Source organism: Sprattus sprattus, assembly GCF_963457725.1.
Source record: "Sprattus sprattus genome assembly, chromosome: 2".
In the NCBI taxonomy this organism is placed as follows: Eukaryota; Metazoa; Chordata; class Actinopteri; order Clupeiformes; family Clupeidae; genus Sprattus; species Sprattus sprattus.
The window spans coordinates 59,499,432-59,523,264 of record NC_137921.1 but is presented as its reverse complement, the minus strand read 5'-3'; the positions used below and the strand labels follow the sequence as shown (position 1 = coordinate 59,523,264).

Here is a 23,833-nt window from a genome sequence, read left to right as displayed (position 1 = left end):
CGGCAGTCAGTGTCGTGAGTGCTACATGGTTTGCTAGGTACTCGTGGCTGACTGGTAGCATTACCAACAATCGGTTATATTGCTGGCCCTGTTTACTAATGAATGTCAACTCTCTAATGTTCATGTTGTTCTTTTACTTGTTGCCTTTGTTACTATAAAGGTTATTTTAAACTTAGGCTGTGCCGGCTGTGCCGACATCGCAGGTAAGGCCAAAGCTGGGAATTGGTACAATTCGCATGTGCGAGAGTCGCCATTCGTTTCAGAATTGGTACAATTCGCATACATGCGAAAGTCGCCATTCGCTTCACGCGAATCAGGCACAATTCGAGTGGGCGAGAGTCGACACTTTGGGCGCATATGAGACATACAGTATGGCGCATATGAGACATACAGTATAGGCTACGTTGTTGACAATTCTCACAAAGACACGCGATCTGAATTGCACAGAGACGGGCGCATATGAGACATATACGTTGTTGACTCACAAAGACAAAACAAATAGCTACACGTAGCCTATAAACGTTGTTGAGACTCTTATTAAAGATTTTACTCATTCTCGTGGTTGAAAGTCGGTAACAAAACAGAGACAAATAGCTACACGTTCAAGCAATGTCATTTCATGTAATTTATTTCAAAAACAAACAATCAGAGTGTAAGAGCTCTGGTTCCAAGACACAAAAAAGCCAGGAACCAGGTCTGATGGCCCATCAACCTAAACAATAGGCCAGGAGCCACCTTGATGGTTGTAACCTGGTGCTGTGTAAACTACCTTGTGGGTGTTGAATTGGTATTTTTTTTGTTCAGCCACTTAACATTTTATAGTGTATTCATATCTATTTATGTCATATCATGCCTCATGACTCTTACCTCATATTCATTGTACTTATATATCTTATCATGTCTTACCTCATTCATAACCTCTATTGCTACCTTCACCTGTATCATATCTGCACTAATGACCAACTATTGCTGCCAATGTTACTACTGCTCATACCCCATATCTTGTACTGTCATATCATACTGTATACATCCCATCTATTTATTTTTATATTACCACTATGCAGAATACTCTGCACTCTTCTGCTATGGTTCCTTTGGTTAGATTCCTTTGCATTGTTCTTCATATCAACATCAGCAATGATCTCACCTGGTGTGCCCACACTGACAAGGTGGTCAAAGCTGCCCGAAAACGCCCCTTCTTCCTGAGGAGACTCAGGAAGTTTGGCATGAATCCAGACATCCTCACCAACTTCTATAGATGCACTATAGAAAGCATCTTGACTGTTAGCATCTCAGTGTGGTTTGGAAGTATCTATGCACAGCCATGGACCGTAAGGCCCTACGCAGTGTGGTCAGATCTGTTGAGTTCATCATCGGCAGGAAACTCCCATCCCTTCAGGACATCTACCTTAAAAGATGCCTCCGAAGAGCTGGCAGGATCCTAAAAGACTGTCATCACCCATCCTTCAGACTGTTCACCCTGCTGCCTTCTGGTAGGCGGTTCCGAAGTGTCCGGTCTCACACCCGCAGACTGGAGAACAGTTTCTACCCTAAGGCAATCAGACTCCTAAATGAACAATAATGCACTCCTCACTTTACACTTGCCACTTTACTCTTCACTGGCTCACTTTTACTGCTGTTTGCACTACTTTCTCAGTCCAGCTCATGTTCAGTTTAGCTCATGTAGGTTGTTTATCTGTTTAGTATCTGTTTAATATGTGTATTTATGTTTAGTATCTATGGTAGTGTGGTATGGTGTCCTGTCTTAAGCATTTCAGTGCCCAGTCCAACTCTGTTGTTCTGTGTATCTGACAATAAAAGAGTTGACTTGACTTGACTTGACTTGTACCTGTATCATATCTGCGCTAATGACCAACTATTGCTTCCAATGTTACAACTACTCATACCCCATATATCTTGCGCTGTCATATCATACTGAATACAAATGCTATACAATACATTATCTGTAAGGTTGTGAGTGTGCAGTGTTAATGTAAGTTGATATTGATTATGTTTTTATTCAGTCACACACAGTAACAACAAACAAGTTCAACACAAATAATAATACATTCAAAGTGACTGAAAAGGCACAAGCTGAAGCATAATGCTTGTATTTAAGCCTGTCCTGTTTGACCAATTTAAGCTACCCATCAACATATGCATTTTTATTTTATTTTTTTACAAGTAATACATGTAATGGAAATAAAAAAACAAACAAAAGAATTGCCTCCAAAAAGTTAGTCACAAGAAGAGCAATGAAGCAAGATCCCAAATAAACAGCACAAAATCCTGCATACATTATGGACACTTGTAGCCCTCGAAAATTGCTTTAGCTACTATCCCTTTGAAAACAAAAAATGTCTTACACTTTCTTAAGATTATGTTAGCATCATTCCATAATGAAATTCCAACAACAGATATACATCTCCTTTTAATTAATTTTTTGGCATTTGGTACACTAAATTTACAGACATCTCTGAGATTATATTTTGTCTCTTGAAATGAGAAAAACCTTTGTATGCTGACTGGGAGTTGGTTTGATTTAGCTCGATACATTATTTGCATTATTTTATAATATACCAGGGGCCGTATTCACAAAGCCTTTTATCTTACCACTAGGAGTGCTCCTAACTCGCGCTAACACCTTTTACGTAGGAGTAATTTCTTAAAAGTGATTCACAACGGCTCTGAGACCTACTCATACTAAGGATAATACCAACTCCTAAGCTTAAGATAAAAACTCCGTTGCTATGGATGACGTCGCTTCTCATGCACGAGTTTAGAAGGGGTGAGGACGGTGATTGGTTGTTGACAGGCTCTCTCATTAAAAACTCAGTCCTAACATCCCCCTAACGATCCCACTAAATAAACAGAAAATAAGAGAATAACCTAGGCTTCAAATTAAGTCATATTAAATAGTTATGGACAGTGCACTTAGCAGAATGCACACGCATGATGACAAGTTTGTGCATCCAACGAGAATGACGCTTTGCACGTTAAGAGAAAGAGAAATTGCCGAAAAAAACACGGAAATTGCATGAAATCAAAGAAGTAATAATTAAAGCACCCTGCAAACTATGCGTGAGGCATGGGAGGACATATGTGTTAACATAAATGCTTCATTCCCTGCCGTGTGTCGCTCTGTCGATGACTGCGAGAAGCGGTGGTATGCGCTCCAGTCACAATGTAGGATGGAGATTGCGGAGTGGACTTTAAAAGAGCCGTCGCGGCTACAGGTATTGTGTCACCAAAATAGGCCTCATGCGTATACTTGCATGTTGTAGTTCAACTGTGCTCCCGGTTGTGGATTGAGGAAGGGTGTCAAAAGCCATGTCTTGCATGGATGGCCACTGTCAGGTCACCCAAGTGGCATCCAGCAGGTACATGGTCCCGCTCAAAAAGCTGGCGCAGACCGCGCTCTCCATTAAACTGCGCGAATCGTGAGTAGATCCAGGCCACTTCGCAACAATATCCATGATTGTGAAATTTGGATCAAACACTATCTGTGTATTAATTGAATGTACCTTTTTGCGGTTTACAAAGACGTCCTCATCTCTGGATGGAGCAATTATTTTAATGTGTGTTCCATCGATGGCACCCACGACACCGGGCATTCCTGCAAACGCCATGAAATTGACCTTGATCCTCTGAAGTAGCCGATTGTCCAAAGGGAACCGGATAAACTGTTGTACAATGTGTGGTCTACAGAGTGCGGTGATTGCGATATTCTGAAGTCGTCTGCGTTGCAAAGTTGCATTTTCCCCGTAGCCAAAAATCTTAATGTTATCAAACATTTAACTTCCGGACTGATTGGGTTGTTTCGGATAGTTGGAGACGTGATTGCATCCCGCACTAATTCTAGTAAAATGTTGATGCCTTCACGGTTTAAACGATATCTTCTCAACAATTCAGAGTCGTTCATTGTCTCCAACACGTTACGTCTGGCTTCAGCCATTTTAAGACTTTTTGTGAATAGGTCTTAGTGACTTAGGAGTCCTCATGAGGAGTTTTAAGCTGTCCTAGACTTAGGTGCTACTTTTAGGGATAAAATATTTTGTGAATTGCTCTTAGTAAAAAAAAATAGGAGTCCTAAATTTAAGACTGACACGCCCATTATTTTTAGGAGTTTCTCCTAAATTCGCCACTTATGAGCTACTTTTAGCCCTAAGATTCTTTGTGAATACGGCCCCAGATCATTACATTTCATAACAAATGATTTCATAAACAATGGGTTAGTGGGTGCATAATAATCAACCTTATTTATTATCCTTATGGCTCGTTTTTGTAAAATAATGATTTCATTGACAGTTGTTTTATATGTCAATCCCCAGACTTCCACACAATATGATATGTAGGGAAGTATAAGTGAACAGTAAATAATATGTAAGGCCTTATAGTTTAACATGCTTCTTGATTTGTACAAAATTGCTATCATCTTAGAGATCTTTCCTTTGATATAATAAACATGTGGTTTCCATGTTAATTTATGGTCAATGACCACTCCTAGAAATGTTATCTCGGTCACTCGTTCAGCATCACTTATTTTTAATTGAATGTCCTTACCTATTTCCTTTTCGATTTCTAAAGACCATGAATTAGTTTTTTTATTTTTCTATTGAGTGACAATCTATTAACATCAAACCAGGTTTTGAGGATTTCTAAATCTCTTTCAATAGAAGTCAAGAGTTGCTGTAGATTATTACCCGAACAGTAGGCTACATGTTTGTATCAGTTGGATTCGTAGAACGTAATAAATTACATTGCTTGACCGTGTGGCTATTTGTCTCTGTTTTGTTATTGTTGTTGTTACCGACCACGAGAATGATTAAGATCTTTAATAAAAGTCTCAACAACGTTTATAGGTTACGTGTAGCTATTTGTTTTGTCTTTGAATGAGTTGTGGTCGCCCACTCGAATTGTGCCTGATTCGCGTGAAGCGAATTGTGCCAAGCGAATGGCGACTCTCGCACATGCGAATTGTACCCGTTCGCAGACAAGACCTTAGCTCGACATCGCGAAAACCTGTGTGTAAATTGGGCCTTACTTCGCCGACACTTTTGAAACCGCCGACAAGGCTGCTGCGTTTAAACTTCAACAGTAGCCTATGTAATCAACGTTCTCGTGACACTCGAATGTACTGACGTAGGCGGAGGACACCAGCCATTCGTTGTTGTCAAAGTTGTCAAGTCAACGGCGTGTGCCGTTTTTATGGCCAATAATACTTGCGCAAAAGGATGTAAGTGAATGATTCAGAGCATGATGCATTTGAAATGGCATCAATTATGGTCTTGTGTCTTCATTCTTTTTAAAACAATTGTAGCTGAAAATAATCAGACAAATTACAAGCAATAGCTTCAGTCATTGAGCGGAAAAAATAGGCCCAATGATTGGCCCAGAATCTTATTTAGTTTTACAGCCTGATTTGACTAATTGGCTTTGCATCCTTTCCTTCTGGCCTGGACTAGTCCATCAAAGACATGCTGCCCACCAGCTTTCAAAGTACAATGCTGCCACTGGTGAATTTATCAATTTTATTCACATAATTATCCCTCCCGGCTATTTTGTGCTGTAGTTCACCAAAACACCCTGAAACAACTTGAGTCTCACATACTTATGCCACCAACAGTACAAACGGGCCAATGGCAACCAAGCACGCAGTCCTTCCTCCCTCACTTTAAAAACCACCAGCCGCCACTGGATTCCATAGATAAGATTCCCTTCTAAGTATGTGGAGTCTAGATATTTTCTGACACACTGAATCGATAGTAATACTTATTAATAAGTAATTAATACTGTGGAGGTTAGGTTGGAAAAAAACTATTAGCATTCCATTAAACCTCTACAACAGGGGTTTTCAACTGATTTTGTCCCAGGGACCACCATTCTGACTAGAAAGTAGTTTGCGGCCCACTGATGAGCCTGCACGTGCGTGCGTGTTTGTAACCGCCGCCGCCACGCGCCCTCCCCCTGCACAGATATTCTGCCTATAACACGATATTTTCACTATATTCATGAGTAATCAGGAAATGTGTTGAAAAATCAAAGCGAATTCATTAAAATAAAAAAATTCAATGGTGAACTGATCAACATAGGCTCATGTCGCGGACCCCCTGCAATGTCGTTGCAGACCACCAGGGGGCCACGGACCCCCTGTTGAAAACCCCTGCTCTACAATAATGAATGTTTCAACATTGCATTACGTGTTCATACATTTCATGTCAACAAAGTTGCTTTAAAACCTTTTCTCTGCTGCTTTCATTTACCATCACATTTCCATAATGCTTAAAAGGAGATTCAGTTGCGCACAATTCAACGACCATTTGTGATTTACAACCGAAGGATTGGCGTACACGTGTTTGTTGTGTGTACGTCCGTTTTCTGTGGATCTCACTTACGCTCATTTCAGGAAACGTCTTAGACAAAATGTAGGATGGTTTCTACGCAACTTTTTATAAATGAGGCCCATTGTCACATGACTAATTTTTGGGTAATAGTATATCCTGGGGGCAGATCTTCATGTTTGACTCTCTTCCAGTGCTGCTAAGATGAACAAAAGAAGCCACACTGGTTGGGAAGAGAGGGCATCTGGAAAAGCAACACATTAACTGAATGATCCACACCAATCTTTTTATAATGAGTTCAGTCATGATGGTCTTTTCCATTTAAATGTTCATGACCATGTACCTCAGAGGGGTTCAGTGGAAGTGCAGACAGGTGGGAGGTGGGAAAAAAGGGGTACAACATCTAATACAAAATACATGGTAAGAGCTACATTTGAAACATATACCTAAAAAAAAAAAATACAAAACATACAATCATATGCAACATGCATTCAGATGGACACACTGCCTGCAACTTGCAACCTGCACACACACAGATGAGTAATGTTGGCATTTGTTATTTAGTTTGGTAGTGTACTTATGGAGATATCAGTCGTAAGTTTATCTTTTTTAGTTCTGGTGAGTGGGGACAGCTGCATGTCACACCCTAGATCTGTTATAGCACTCTGTTTGTTCAAATTAAACAATATGTAAAGCTTTTAAGGCACTATGCATCAGATGGTCTTTGTGATGTTCTGGGCTGGCCATGTAAGGCTATCCCAATTAACAATTAACATATCCTGATAATTCCTGCCCCTAAATTGGATCATGACAAAGATTTGGGAGTGAGAGAGTAATTTACACAGAGAGGTCAATTCAATTAAATTCAATTCAATTTTATTTGTATAGCGCCATAACAACACAATTGCCTCTAGGAGCTTAACAGAGCCCAGAGCCTAAACCCCCTTAGTGCATGCACAATAGCAACAGGGGCAAGGAAAAACTCCCTGTTAGGCAGGAAGAAACCTTAGGCAGAACCACGGCACATAAGGGGGACCCATCTGCTTGAGGTCAGCCGGGTGGAGACAGGAAGGGGGGAAGGGGGAGGGTTGAGTGGCAGAAGGGGAAAGGAAGCAACAGGGGTTTTACACAGCCAGCATTTGGTCGCTGGACATAGTATGTATACAGACATCCGGTGGTACATGATACAGGCAAGACCAGATTACTGTACAAATAGGGTTACTGTTACAGGGGTAAGGGATGTAGGGACAGAGAAACATTTCAGTGGTGGCAATAATGTATATTGTATATAAATGCTAGCATAGGGTATTGGGTAGAGTAGGTGTACGGCAATACAGTGGCTGTGGGTGCGATTGGCCAAGGGTTTCTCCAGGCAGACCAGGCAGACCATGTTTAGTAATGCTGGCATTTGTTATTTAGTTTGGTAGTGTACTTATGGAGATATCAGTCGTAAGTTTTCTTTTTTAGTTCTGGTGAGTGAGGACAGCTGCATGTCACACCTGAGATCTGTTATAGCACTCTTTCACAGTGCAACATACACTGCCTGCAACTTGCAACCTGCACACACACAGATGAGTAATGCTGACATTTGTTATTTAGTTTGGTAGTGTACTTAAAAAAAAATCATGATAAAAGGAATAAAAGTAATACAAGTAATAAAACCCTTAAAACAGTTTAAAGTCACATGACTTATTTTTGGGTAATAGTGTATTGTGGGGGCAGATCTTCAGGTTGGCCACTCCTCCAACCATCAGCACTGCTGTGATGAAGAGGAGGAGCCACACTGGTTGGGAAGAAAGGCATCTGGAAAAGCAACACATGAAGAAGATAGCTGAAGGTTTCACACCCACCTATTTATCACAAGATAATTAGTAATGATCTTTTCCAAATAAATGCTCATGACTCTGTACCTGTGTACCCTGTGGAGGTTCTGACGGGTGGGAGGTGGGAAAAAAGGGGGGCACCTGGCTTGAAACGGGTAATACCTGCTACAAAATCAAATACAAACATGTAAAGAGGGACAGCCTATTCAGTGTGGAGTCTTTTAACTGACTGACATTGGCAACAAAAGTGCTGCCTGACTGTTAAGATTTAGTCCAGTTTTACTCACCTCAGTGTAAGAACAGCAGGTGGCTTTGCAGGCAAACGCAGACACACATATGGAGACAATGAACTCCAGCACTGACAACACTATCATCACTCCATTAATTCCCAGTGGTATGCTACTCTGTTGTAGGGGGGAGAAATATTACACATACCGACTGTAAGACAGATCAAGACTATTGTCATGTATGTTATAAACAGAATAGTATGCTTTATGCAATTTCTAATGTTTGCTATAAAATGTTTGGTTTATATAATTTGATACCTACCCAGTAAATGGAATAGCTGATGATTAAATCCAAGCTAAACAAAATGATGGCAATCCCTGCAGTTATTGTGCTGAAGATGTTCATCCCAAGTGATGCTTTGACCTACATGAAAAACAGAAAAATCACACCACAATAACCATTTTTAAGGTAGCCTCCAGGGTGTGGCGGGCATTCTGTCCTCTCATCGGGGCAACTGCCAGTCTCACCCCCAATCCAATTGGCAGACGGAGAAGCAAGGAGCTCGAGGCCACCCTGACAGGACCAACCTTGGACAGTCCTTTCAAGGTGATCATTGGGATCAACCCAGTGTCCTACAAGCTCCAGTTCCCTAAGGATTCGCCTTTCATGTCTCCTTGTTGTGACCTCTGCTCTCTTTGCCTTGAACCCTGCCCACAACGTTCCTCCCACTCCCCTCATTTCAGTTTCATGTCTCCCATTTAAGTTTCATGTCTCCCATTTGAACCCTCTAGCGCCACCAATGGGTCAAAGTTGAAGATGTGTTTACACACGTTACTTTTGAAGCGCATGGTCGAAAGTTGTGAAATTTGGAACACTCTTTGGTACTAGTCCCCTCATCATTTTCAACAAGTTTCATGTCTCCCATTTGAACCCTCTAGCGCCACCAATGGGTCAAAGTTGAAGATGTGTTTACACACGTTACTTTTGAGCCATTTGCCGCATTTCCCAAAATCATGGGATCATTAGCTGCTCCTCCTACAATTCTTGTCGAATATTCTTCAAAATTGCCACACATGATCCTCAGACCAAGCCTCACAAAAGCTATTCCCTGGCGTTTTGATTTTTTACAACTGTTTGTTAGTTACAGTCAATCAAGTTGATGTGGCTGCCATTTTGAATGAATGAATATAACGTTTTTGGTGAATATCAAATATTCACCACATTGATTGATTTTGATTTGTTAAGATAAGTTACCAGGCAGGAACGGAAAACCACCATTTATTTGATTGGCTAATACCAGGACCTCTACTTCTTTTCACTGAGCTACATCGTAGTTTGCCTAACTTTTAATGTGGTGTCAAATTAATAGCAACTGAATTACACTTGTGATAGGTGTAATCTGTAGCAGTAAATATCGTAAACGTAAATAACTGATAAAGGATGTAATGTTACACTTCACAAACACAGGTAATCGTTGGGTTTTTGCTCAAAATAGAGGTCCTAGTATTAGCCAGTTCCTGCCTGGTAAGTAATCTTAACCAATCAACATTATAGAATTACATCCGTATGCGGATCATTTTTGAGTCAACCCTTCGTTTACCGACAGAGAGGTCACCAGATGTTGATCCCAGAGTTCCATAGGGACACATGGGCTGCAGATGCACAGCTAATGCCCTGACAGTCATTGGCTACCCCAAGTATGGTTTCATGCCTCCCCTCATCCCCCCTCTCCCTATAAGTCGGACCCACCTCTGTCCAGTTAGTTAGTAAATGCAGAAGCTGGAGGAGAGCAGCATAATTTTCATGTTTGTTGGACCACTTTATATAAGCGATAGATACACATTCATCCTTGTCATGTGTCAATGTCATCCTGTTCATGTCTATCCTTCACATGGATCATGATCATGATATCACGGTTCAGGTCCATCCTGCCATTCATGCCTTGAGAGTGTGTGTGTGTGGTAATAAAAACCATCATCATTGGGACTTTCCTTGACATCCATCATTGTTCTTCCCGGACAAACCTGTGGCGATTGACAACTATTCAATCAACCAGCATACATATCCATTTTGGGATTTATACACATATCCTATTTTATAGCGTCCATAGCCCAAAGATCTCTCCAGAATTAATATATCCTTTATATTGCCTCACAATTACACGGTTATATTAAAATACTCGATTTTATATATACTATTATATGTACTCTGTGTCACAAGCCAGCAATACCTAATAAGTTAAGATTGTTTCATTGAAAATAAATGACGGGTCTTCCGGAAAACGACATGAAAACTGAAAATAGTGTGAATGTAATAAATTATAGGCGTTCAGGCCAATGTTCCCTCTAATTTTTTCCAGCACTGAGCAAATATTTTTTATTCTGAGCGCACATTTCAGCACTGTGAGCAGTTCGTAAACCACGCAACCTGCCGAAAATGACCACAAGCCTGCATTAGCAATATGTTTTCAAAGAGATGACAGCAAATGTATCAATATGTCTACAAGGTTGATATTTATTCAATATCCTTTATAATGGCTGGACTTTGGAACATTTTATTGATGGTGTTTTACCAGTCAGTTTAGTTGAACTTATAGGATCTTTGGTTGAAAATAAATTTAGGTTTAGGGAGGTTTTGACTGGTTCACTGGTTATGAATGATAATGATATATATATATATATATATAGTTAAATATACAGTATATAAAAGTATCCAAGGTGTTTAGTCATTTCTCAGCAGGTACAACATTTAAGTGGAACTTCATTTAAAGAAAAATGCTAATTCAGTGCTTTACAAGAAATATAGTAATTATAAGGTAGCCTTTATAAATAATTTTATAACTGGAGTGGTTTGTAACAAACTAGGCTACAAAACAAGTAATTTGAATTTCATTGAGGGAGATAGGCCTATCTGGCTGTGTGGCTCATCTTGTCTGCAGGCCTATGGAAGACACATCTTTCTGACTAAACATGTCAAAATGTTGTTGCAGTTATCAAGATCACTTTGATCTATAAGACCTAATAGGTCTAATTGAAAATATTGGAAATGTCTTCATCAAATCTTCTCTCGCCTCACGATTTTGTCTTAGTGGTATTTATTAGACTGAAACCGTGTTCACAGTGCTAGATGCTTGGAATGTGCCACAAAAGTTGTACCAGATCTGGAAAAAGCTCACTTTTCAGCGACCAGGTTACAATATCAGAAAATTACTTAAGCAGCCAGCTTTTCCTTTTTTCATTAACCATGAACTTGAATTCGTTGTATTGTTGACAAATGCGTCCCGGGACCGCATATTATGCTTCCTCAAAAAGCGCTTCGAGCCTTTTCGCCAGATTGGTCACGTCATTCAGACCATGATCAAATTAACTAACTGCTCCACCCAACGTATCCGGCTCAAAGGCAAACAACTCAGCTCATTTTCAGGGAAGGGGGCATCCAAGTGCTCTCAAATTTTACGGACAAACAGAATAATGTCACTTGTGTTTACTGCATGTTTTCCCACAAGCAAACTCTCTTTTCGCGTTTGCCTCCGAGCAGAATTTGCAGATCACGCCACTCCTTTCTTCATATGTAAATATGTCTGAAAGTTTTATCCTACCTCAGTTTGGACTATTTCATCTATCCACTCATGTTTAAACGTTAGGCAGACCTTTTTCTGCGGTACCTGCTCTGCTTTTCTTTTCGCCATGGTAGCCTATATAACTGCTGGAGCAGAGCCCGCCAAGAGAGCTAAAGGATACTTTGTATGTAAACATTCTAACGCACATCCGGCTTGGTTGTCAGACATGTCAGAATTTTAAATGTTTATTACCTAGCCTACATAGCTTTGATGCTCAGATTTGTAACCCCTAAAAAAAAAGTTTGTGCGGCCTGAAAAATGTGCGTGGGCTGAAAAATCTATTGCGCGGACACTTCGACTGGCCTGCGCGGTCGCGCGCGCGCAGCTTAGAGGGAACCTTGGTTCAGGCGTTTAGTCAGTGTTCAATGATACATCATCAAATACTCACCAAACATGGATTGAGCTTCTTACTGGCTTTAACAGTGAGAGAACCAGCAGTGATGTACTGAAGAAAGAATGTTTTCACACATGTAAAAATACTGTACATAGGGCATTAGGAGGCAATTGGTTATATAATGACACAACAAAGGTTAGACTGTGGGTCTACATAGTATATTATAATTATATACAGAAATATAAGAGATGACAATAATTTAAGCAAACTACTTTAGTGTATAGATTTTTTTAAAGGAGAAAAAAAATGTAATGAATGAATAAATCTCACAATGATGGCTCCCCAGAACGTGATACCACACAAAATGGATATTTGAAAATAACCTCTGGACATATCAAATGCAGTCACGATACCAAACAAGAACCCAACCACGCCAACCATAATTTGAACTGTCTGTGGAAAATAAAGGCAAACAAGTAGCTCCATGAACGTTGACTGCAGAAGTACAAGTTATAAAATGATTCACTCTGAGTTAATAGTCATTTGGGTTACACTGAACTTGGGTTATCCTAGGCTCACCCCCAGGGCTGCTGGTTCTCCTTTTAGGAATAGCCAAAGCATAGAGGAGACTCTGCTCTGGGGTGAAGTGGCACTTTGGGTACCTTGTGGTGGGTAAACATGAGTGACAACCACAATGCCACTGGCAGGGGGACCAGAGTTGGCCATGGTTGCTGCTGGAAGTTACACAAACCTGAAATGACCAGCAGATCAGAGAAGGAACAGTTTACAGGGCACATTTAGGAAAAAATATGTTAGCTAAAACACTCAGGAAGAGTAAGTGATCAATAACTTTTTTTTTATAAAATCCTCTTCATCAGTAACAGTGGACAAACCACACAAATACATTAAGTGTTGAGCATTTTCTGTAGTGCTGAATCAGTCTTTCATTTTTGGCATACATGGTGCTTCTGAGTTGTCTAATTAAAGGCATAGATTTACCAACATCAGGTTTTCATTTAAACATTTTCACCTTTTCTTTCTTTGCAGCACATAATGTGCATTATGTCAGTGTATAAACTGCTACCTCTCTTACAAATATGTTAATCAATTTATTATGTTATTCAGAAAACAATTCTCACTCAGTATAGTAGTTAACCACTCTCAAATCAAGCCAAACAAAAAACATGAACTTACTTCTGATCTATTCGTATTGAAGTAGAATGGAAACAGGTTTCCGTGTGGGTATAGGCTACAGATCAATGGGGATACCATCCGGAATTGTTTTTCACCAATTCTGAGTCTCAACTTAAGGTTACTGCCTTCTTGCTGCACTGGCAGCTGAACTAGAATGATGAGCTTGCGATGTTCCTTGGTTATCTTGACGTTCTAAAATAGCTTTTAGAAAGTGATGAAACATCAGACTCTGGTGGTAAACAAGAATATTACACCTTGATTGAGGTACCTTTGCTCCAACCACAGGCCTATAGCACAAAATGCTGAAGCTACTGAAATGAAGCAGCCTTAATATAAACCACACAAAACAGTAATACGTCACAGTATATATCTTTATGAATGTGTATAGGCTACTTATCTGGATTAGCCTACATCATCACAGGGTAGGCTGAACATCATTGCTTTACAGTCTTAGCAGAATAAATGCTACCAATCACAGCTAGACCTTGACCCCTCTCATTTCCTCCATAAATATTTATACTTCAGAGTTGGAGTTTAAGGTTTTCTGTTAATTTAGAGTTTCTGTGTAGGTCAGGCTAGCTGAAGAACTGTGTCAAGTCATACTTCCATTTAAAACATGCATTTTTACAGAGACTTCCCATTTGTTCATCTTATATCAAAGCCTAGGGTAGTTTTTAAAATATGATTATAAAACAATTGGGTTCTAGCGCGTAACTTAGCTGTTTCTGATTGGACGAGAGACGTTCCATGCTATAGGTTATTCGTCAACATACCTACAGTTACTGGACTTTTCACAGCTAAAAATAAATCACTCCGCGATGAAACATTCGCATTGATGATAACCGTTAATTCAAAGTTTTTAAAATTCCATACCAAGACGTTGACAATGGAACTATTTTTTGTTGCGGAGAAACAATGGCGAAATAAACCATTTTTAATCAATAACTTCGTGTTGAAATGTTAATTTGTTGACAGTAGAATTGTTTTATAAAAGCAAAATAGCACTCGTGGGAGTGGGGTAGGTAAGGGATAATCCCACGGGTGTTGTTGCCTACGCCACTCGGCCTTCGGCCTCGATGGCTACGGCCGAACACCACCCGTGGGATTATCCCTTACCTTCCCCACTCCCACTCGTGCTATATTGCTTAAATATAGAAGCTTGCATACAAGGAATTTGAACAACATACAACAATTCCTCTCTTCTGTTTGATAATAAGGCATGATACCAGGATTTTCCTTTTCCTTTCCGAAGACTTTGAATCTCCAAAACGTCCCTGCAGGATTTCGTTTGTGATCAAAACGACTTTGTCATTCAAGGAATTGTGAGAGGTTTTCGCAAACTTTCACAACCTTACTTATGTGGTCATTTCATCAAATCTAGAATAGGATTTAAGTGTAAATAAAAAATGCATGCCTTAGTTTGAATCTTTGAACTCTATTCCAAAATCATCAATTCTATCTAATCATCTGTACTATTGTTAAAACTCAACAGATAATATGAATATTCTATTCTTGTGTTGACCATTCCTGGACTTACTTTGTCACTATTCTACTAACTCATACTACCCTTCAATAGGTAGGCCTATGAATGAATTTAGGAATGTAGGGAAATTCCATTGGTTGATTGGATGACATAGCAGAATGATGAAGATGATGGTTATGACATAGCAGCATGATGAAGATGATGATGATGACATAGCAGCATGATGAAGATGACGATGATGGTGATGACATAGCAGCATGATGAAGATGATGGTGATGACATAGCAGCATGATGAAGATGATGGTGAGGACATAGCAGCATGATGAAGATGATGGTGATGACATAACAGCATGATGAAGATGATGGTGATGACATAGTGTAGCGGATATAAAAGTACTCCCTCACGCGTTGTGTCTTTTTGGCTATCCAGCCGTTTATTCTGAAAACAGAACCAGTGTGTCTCAGCCTCACATTCAGCTCCACACTAGTTACAGGCTACTCAAGACTGGGCAATACACACAAAATACACAACAAGGCGAAAGTTGCAAACTGTACCTGAAAACAGAACCAGTGTGTCTCAGCCTCACATTCAGCTCCACACTATAAAAATGAATGATAGAAGCTTTAGCCACTACAACCACACCAGCAAGCTAACGCAACGTGGTTAGCTATCACTTTGCAGCTAAAACTAAAGAAACAAAACAAAATGGTCTCTAATATAAAATGAGAGACCTCCCGTTTGGGTTTAAATGCATCCATACAAAATTATCCCAAATACAATTACAGTTACTATTACAAATATTTAAACACATTAATCTAACTAAAGTGGAGCTCAGCATATGCGACTTACCTAGTTACAGGCTACTCAAGACTGGGGATAGTCGGCAAAAACGTGCCCCCCAAGTCTGCAGAATTGCACCTATAGATGGCGCTCATTGCTAGCCAAATGAAAAGTTCTCTAAATGGCAAGTGGAATTATTAACTCCGCTACATTAGCAGCATGATGAAGATGATGGTGATGACATAGCAGCTCACTATGTGTTTGCTCACATCATTCCTATATGTAATGGTGACTTTATTGGATGGATTCTCATTGCAAGGGGATAGTTGAATTGACATTGATAGTAACTTGGAGCATGATAGTTAACTAGAGTATCGATTTAATAGATACATTTGAGTGAGTATAAAGAAATTGCTTTACTTGAATGCATCTCTTTAAGAATTTTTTGAAGTCACAAGGTTACAATTTGCTTGAGACATAAAGCCTCCCCTGTAAATCTAGATGTAGTGACATGACTCTTGGGTAGTGGTGTATTCTGGGGGCAGATAGTCTTGTTTGTCATCAGCACTGACGTTATGAATAGGACTACGAGTAACCACATTGGTTGGGAAGAAAGGCATCTGGAAAAGCAACACATTGCCATCAGTACTGATAAGCAGAAGAAACCTCACTGGTTGGTAAGAGAGGCATCTGGAAAAACAACACGTGAAAACGGTGTGAAGTGGCTATCCAGATAATTTTTAGCCACGAGGTTGAGGCAGAGGGTTACCGACACATTCCAGTTAAGTACGCACGGAGAGTGGAATTCGGTTTGATACTTTATTCCAACAGTAGGGTTACTTTCAGAAATGAGAATGAAGGATGGCAAGAAGCAGTAAATTAACAATATTCCAGTATATTCTTCACTTTGATACGTATGTGGTCGGAAAACTATTCCTTCTCCGCCATTTGTCCTACTACCTTCCCTGTCAATGGGCCAATTAAGGTCTACACATTCACGCAACAGAGGCATGTCAAGAGGGCGTGGTTACGTCAACACATTTACACACGTAACAAGTTTAGCAAACTAAGGCTATGCAGATCAATATTTTAAGCAAATATGTAGGTTTATACTAAACCATTGATAAATTATAAAGAATAAGAAAGTAACTGAGGGTTGTTATACCAACTGTACATATCCTTATTTATGGCTTCTACACTGGCCCCTAATTGTCAATGTTACCACAAGACAATTACAAACAATATATACACACAAAAGAAGCCATAATACATAAACATAAAGGTAAGTACTCTTGATGCTTTCTCCAAAAAGTGTGAGCATCAGTCCCCAATCATTTGTTGAAATAGGTCAACATTAATACATTTATACGATTTTTTTTTTCAGGATCCCAAGAATCCCGCCCAAAAGCCATAGGGTCTGTTGCCCCATTCCTAGGGTCTGATGGATCCCAAAAGTTCATAGAGTATATACAGTATATGGTGCGAAAATGAATAGTCCATGTGCAAATTGAAGTGTGAATGTGCTGTGAAAATGGTGTGGGCACGCAAATCCAAGTATGTAGGTTTGTCAGTATATGAAAGCGTGCTAATTGGATACTGGAGCCTGGCACTGCCAGGATTAGGCTGAGTTCTCAGCCTCTAGGATCAAACAGAGTTTGTCGATGGGCCTAAGCAGCGTGTTGGCTCTGGTTTTCACCAGGACGCTTCGGACAAGACCTCCATCCCCCGGCAGGGTCTTAATCACCCGACCCAGGGGCCAGGAGTTCCTTGGAGCTGTCGGGTCCACTATAACTACGAGATCATTCTGCTTAAAATTTCTCTTGATGTGGGCCCACTTTTGAGTGAGGTACTCCGTAGTCCATCTTTTCCAAAACAGGTTGGCTAGGTATTGTACCTGCCTCCATCGCCTTCTGGCATAGAGGTCATCCTTCTTAAAGAGTCCGGGCGGCAGAAGTGGTTTGCCATTTAGCTGTAGCAGGTGGTTCGGTGTGAGTGGTTCTAGGTCATTTGGATCACCAGATGCAGTTGTGATTGGTCGGTCGTTCAAAATCGTTTCCACCTCGCACAAGGCTGTCTGTAGCATCTCATCGTCAAGTGTCTGTTGTTTCAACACTGAGAGAAGTACCTTTTTCACCAGTCTAATCAATCTCTCCCACACGCCTCCGAAGTGAGCAGCGAGTGGAGGATTGAACAGCCACTGGACATGAGTAGTCAGCAGAGCGTGATGAGCATGATATTCAGTCATAATGATCTTTTCCATTTAAATGTTCATGACTGTACCTCAAAGGAGTTCAGTGGAGGTGCAGAGAGGTGGGAGGTGGGAAAAGAGGGGGGCACCTGGTTTGAACTGTATACCACCTGCTACAAAGTCAAATACAAACATGCAAAGAGGTATATTTCATGTGCTTTTTTCTGACTGACTGTGAGTAGGAACTGGACTGTAAAGACTCTCAAGACACGTGGTATATTGTGGGGCAGATCTTCAGGTTGGCCACTCCTCCAACCATCAGCACTGCTGTTATGAAGAGGAGGAGTCACACTGGTTGAAAGGCATCTGGAAAAGCAACACATGAAAAAGGTAGCTGAAGGTTTCACACCCACCTATTTATCACAAGGTCATTAGTAATTATCTTTTCCAAATAAATGCTCATGACTCTGTACCTGTGTACCCTGTGGAGGTTCTGACGGGTGGGAGGTGGGAAAAGAGGGGGGCACCTAGCTTGAAACAGGTAATACCTGCTACAAAATCAATTAAAAAACTTGTAAAGAGGGACAGCCTATGTGGAGTCTACTAACTGACTGACGTTGGCAGCAAAAGTGCTACTGGACTGTAAAGACTTATCACAGTTTTACTCACCTCAGTGTTAGAAGAGCAGGTGGCTTTGCAGGCAAACGCAGACACACATATGGAGAACTCCAGCACTGACAACACAAGCATCACTCCAGCAATCCCCTGTGATCTGCTCTGATATGGGGGAAACAAGACATTTAAAGCTGAAATAATTTAATGACTAACCCTGTTCTAAATTAAATTATCATGTACTGTATGTTACACACTGCAGTTTATACTATATGAAGTGAAGTGTACAGACCAAGAACATTTCCCAGTTCGTCTGACATGGATCATCGTAGGTATCATAGCCTCTCCTAGCACCATAGGCATCATGTCCTCCCATATTATGACAACCACTGTTCAGATGGATGAGGATGATGATAAAATCATGGCTATGTAGAATTATGGCGATTCCTGCCGCTATTGTGCCAAGGATGTTCATCCGTAGTGATGCTTTCACCTGCATGAACAACATGAAAGGGTAAATCATTAGAGGCACTATTGCTCAATAGATTTCAAATTATGAATATCTGCTGGATAATGTATTATAATCACCCAACCGCATTAAACTACCCCAAATGCATTAATATGTGGCTCATACTATTGACCTGTTAGTGTTCATACAATTTCCAAAATGTAGGGTTAGGGTTAGGGTGAGACATGTTCAAATGTATCAAATTTGAACATGTCTCAATACTTCATAATCAATCAAAATGTCTTAAAAGCAAAACGACAGGGTTTTTTCAACCTGGGACCTGGGCCCGCAAGGGACAAAAACGATTGAAATCATGTATCTCTGTAGATATCCTTCCCATGTTGTCAGACCCTAACAGTAACATTTAGAGCCGCATACTTTTGAATCAGGGTTCCAAAATGTGAAGATTCGGATTGGTGTTTGTCTAAACCCTGAGCGGAACACTTTCTAATCTGATAATGTAATTGCTCCATGTGATCGCTTCGCAACCTCAGCCTAAACCCTTATTAACCCTGCTGTGTCCCTTCATAACAGCAACAACATAAACTAAATGTATATGACGTGGCTCCTTTTTCGTGACTTAAATTTTTCTACTGTGCTTAGTTGTTTGTATTGGGATAGTGCACTGCTCTACCTACATGGGGATAGTTTTTCGTTTCTTACTTAGGCAGTTGGACGTCATTTCTGAAACCAGCCAGAACAACAGTGTGACGAACCCCTTTGGGATCGTCTCTATTCCCGATTTGTCTGCGTTTATGCGTGTGCGTGAATACGTATGTGTGTTATTTGAGTGCGTGCGTGGCTGTTTTCGCTCTGTTTTCCAGGTGCCGATAATTAACTACATGGGAGGCGTGTCCATGGCCTATAAAGAACCCTCCACTTCCTAAGTTCAGGAGAGCAAGAAAACACACTGTTGGAGCGTTTATTGAGAACTTTGTCAATAAAATGATTGCATCGAGAAACTTTGCAGTGTTCTGGATTATACGTATGTAAAGCGCCTTGCCGCTACAACGGACACGACCGGCATTATTTGATAACTGAATGGGTTGTCATGGAGCAGCGAGTGTGGCAGCCTGTTTTAGCAGCTTTCTCTTTAGAAAACATGTCGTTTTGTTGAGCTCGCAATTTTTCTCACGACACAATGTGTTTCAGGTGTTGCGTAGCAACCAATAACTTGCTAATTTCAAGTTACAATGATCAATAGAAAATGTACAACACGCCCAGCTAAAATGGCATTAATTTAAAGTAACAACACAAGTCATTCAAACTATAGTTTCTAGTCTTCATCATGTCTTTCAATTACAAATCTTCGCTTCTTCTGAATTTCCTCATGCCTGTAGATGTTATCATTTTCGTCTGGATAGTAAAACTCAAACTGGTGACTTTCGCTCCTTTTGAAATTTTTGTCAGAGGGCAATACGGATCCGTATTGGCGGGTGAGGAGGGCAAAACACGGGTGACATGATGGAACTACCCTGGCGGGTCTAAGCCCAGCCCTGGGATATCTGCATGCCTGTTCTCTATGTCTCCACAGCAGGTGATTGCGCACAGGTTGATCGTTGATTGGCTGGGCTACAAAAGCCCTGATCAGCCGGCGGGACAGCTTTGGTCAGCTTTGGTCTTCCCGGCATTTGGTTTACGTTGGTCGTTTGATAGTGATTGGATTGTGGATACTCGTTTGATTTTGGATCGTCGTCATCGTTTTATATTACCCTTGAACTGACTGTACATTACATTTTTGGTTTATATTCACAACACTGACTTCCACCACACGTTTGCTATAATTATTATATAACTATAACCTTGTAGCTATAAATCGTACTGTCGTTGCCATATAATGAGATCAGTGAATGCTATTTGAAGCACACAACTAATATCAACATATTCATCCAAACAGTCTCCACTGGTTGGTCATCTAAAGAATTGCTCTCTGCAAAAGCCTCTGATCTTCAGTGTTCTTGGGTTACTGTTAGGCCTGAGGAGTTAGGCTCCCTTTCTCTCCAGGACTGCTTTGGGGTTGAACCCATTGGTACACAGGGGTTGCTGATAACTTTTGTGAAGTCTGCATACCTACTTGTTACTTTGGTGCTTTTTAAGATTTTTAATTAAGTTCCTCTTATTCAAGCTAGTTGACTTTGTGCCTCCTCTTCATAAATTTGCAGAACACATTTCTACATTCTGAAGACCTGATGTCCTCTTTGTCACAGTAGTAGGTCCAATAAAATAACCTACTCCCAGACTGCCTGCCTAACCTCGTATCATGGTATTGGTCACTTTTCCAATGCCAAGTGTATGATGGGTAAAGAGACATGGTATCGGCAGACTATATGATACCAGCACTCATACTGGTTGCATCCCTTTGAACTGTTAGATGTGAGCTTGTTAGAGAAAGAATGTCCACATACCTAATAGCTTAATAGTTTTTCCCTCACACAAATACTCACCAAACACTGATTGAGATTAGTATTGGCTGCAACAGTGAGAGAACCTGCAGTGATGTACTGAAAGAGAGACATTTGACATTTTAAGCAGTCAACCCTTGTGCTGTAATACTAAAAAAAGGGAAAGGATAACATGTTTCAAATAATACATTAATAGAAAAATACAACAGATGCCATTATAGCACAGATGCCATTATAAAAACACCTTTTTCACATGGATTTAGAAAAAAATAATCTCACAATGATGGCCCCCCAGAACATGATTCCGGATTTAAGGGATGGTGTTGATGCATAGAATGCTGTCACGATACCGAACAAGAACACAACGACACCAACCATTATCTGAACTGTCTGTGGAAACCAAAAAGAAACGTCTTATGTCTCAGTACCTCTCCCTGCTCCATGAAAGTTGATTGCAAAGGACAGGTTTAATGCCAGATAACATCATCAGAGTTGTCAAACTCACTCCTAGGATTGCTGGTTGTCCTTTTAGGAATTTCCCAAGCATAAAGGAGACTGGTGGAACAACTCCGCTCTGGGGTGAAGTGGCACTCTGGGCACCTTGTGGTGGGTACGAATGAGTGACCACCACAAAGACACTAGCAGGGGGTACAGAGTTGGCCATCGTGGATGATTAACCTAAAACATTTAATAACAAGGTGAGCCTATCAGGGGAAATGCAAGTCATTTCCAGAAGGAATCTTCAAATAATGCTTACAAACATGGTCATTAATATATGATTAGTTTATTATATGTTCTTGCTGAAGATACGAGAAGAGGTTTAATAGGAGCTGTGTGTGGGCAGGAAATCACATGGCACATAGGTGGAACAAGAGTGAACTTGTGGGTTTAACAAGAAAACAAATCATGAATCAAATCATGGTAAGACATGAAATGTACTGCTTGTTTTCCAATCAGAATAGAGTATAGTCTTATATAGAGTATAGAATCAGAATAGAGTATAGCATAATCACTTCTAGAATAGACTATAGAAAACAAGAAATTGTAAGAAAATCTGAATTATTTTCATCAGCACTGGGTTTTAGAGACATTCACATACTGCCACTACTGAAGCAGCTTCAGACTGTTTCCTGCACCCAGACCAAGCACTGACAAACATTTTCCCCTGCAGAGCATTATACATACCTCAATGTGTATTGTATAGCTCTTTGGGCTCCTAAGTCAAAGGGAAAAAGCACATCCTGAAGGCAGCACCCTTTTCTGCAAGAAAGTTTAATCAACAACCAGCTTCTCCCTGCATGAGTATTCTTTGCAAAAATCCATAAATGATCATTGTCAGAGTGGGAGAACCACTTGAAATAAAAGTTGAAATTTAATTTTAGACTATACCACTAAACTGTACTGATTGAGTATGTCTTTCATTTTACACAGTGCTTCTGATTTGTTTGCTTTAGTAAGTAGTTTATTTTACCTGAGTTTTAACTTAGACTGCCTCTCTGAAATGAGCTGACACAAATTTAGATAACTAAATATACATTTAATGTATTATTGCAGAGTTCATCTGAAATTGAAATCTACAGAATGGTATTTGTCCCACACCATGTAACTCACATTTTAACCTTGTAATTATCACTTGTGACATAGAATGTAGAGAGTTCACTGTATAACCTCCTATAAACTGGTTTACTTTCTAATAATGTTTCACAGCTATCAAGGATAATTCACTCAATGCTAAGTTAAAGTCATGACCAAAAGACGCTCTGACAAACAAATGTTTCCAAGGGGACAGAAGTCACCAACGTTACCTTTTGAGCGGGCTGATGCTGCTGCTTTTGCTGCTGCTCGACTTGTAGTCTCAACTGTACTGTCCCCTTGCTTCCGTGATGACTGCTTTAGTAGTGAGAGCTTAGCAGTGATGCGTTTTCAACCACAAAAAAAGTCAAATCTACTGAAATAATACAATATATTATATATATAATTCAATACTTCAAGACTTAAATAGTTAAACTGCTTATACCACATATTTTCAGGACTCTGTAGTGTTTATAATGTTCTTTCTTGAATAGCTTTTTTGAAGTTTATAACTTTTTACATAAACTTTTTATCTGGGCGTTGGAAGCTGAATAAAATGTTTTTACAAAATGTCACACAATTGATCAGAAGTTTATCTATAATATAGTTTTATATGACTCAGGTATTTTCCATACCAACAAAGACAGAATATGAGCCATTGTTTACCAATACTATGGGGAAAGTGCAACAATCAATCAATGGCTAGTTACGCCACAAACACCTTCAGAATAGTGGCTAGTGGTTGATG

At 40.1% G+C, this 23,833-nt stretch overlaps 1 protein-coding gene across 1 annotated transcript; it reads right to left on the bottom strand.

Annotated features, from left to right (window-relative positions):
• Positions 1-8,030: 8,030 nt before the first annotated feature.
• On the bottom strand, positions 8,031-22,177 carry LOC308382803 (membrane-spanning 4-domains subfamily A member 4D-like; the record flags this gene model as incomplete). The annotated part of the gene is made up of 7 exons (XM_080860325.1): positions 8,031-8,144; positions 8,252-8,329; positions 8,452-8,568; positions 8,714-8,815; positions 12,400-12,456; positions 21,793-21,903; positions 22,019-22,177. 7 exons carry the CDS (start codon positions 22,175-22,177, stop codon positions 8,031-8,033), a joined length of 738 nt encoding a protein of 245 aa, XP_080716451.1.
• Between the last annotated feature and the right edge of the window lie 1,656 nt (positions 22,178-23,833).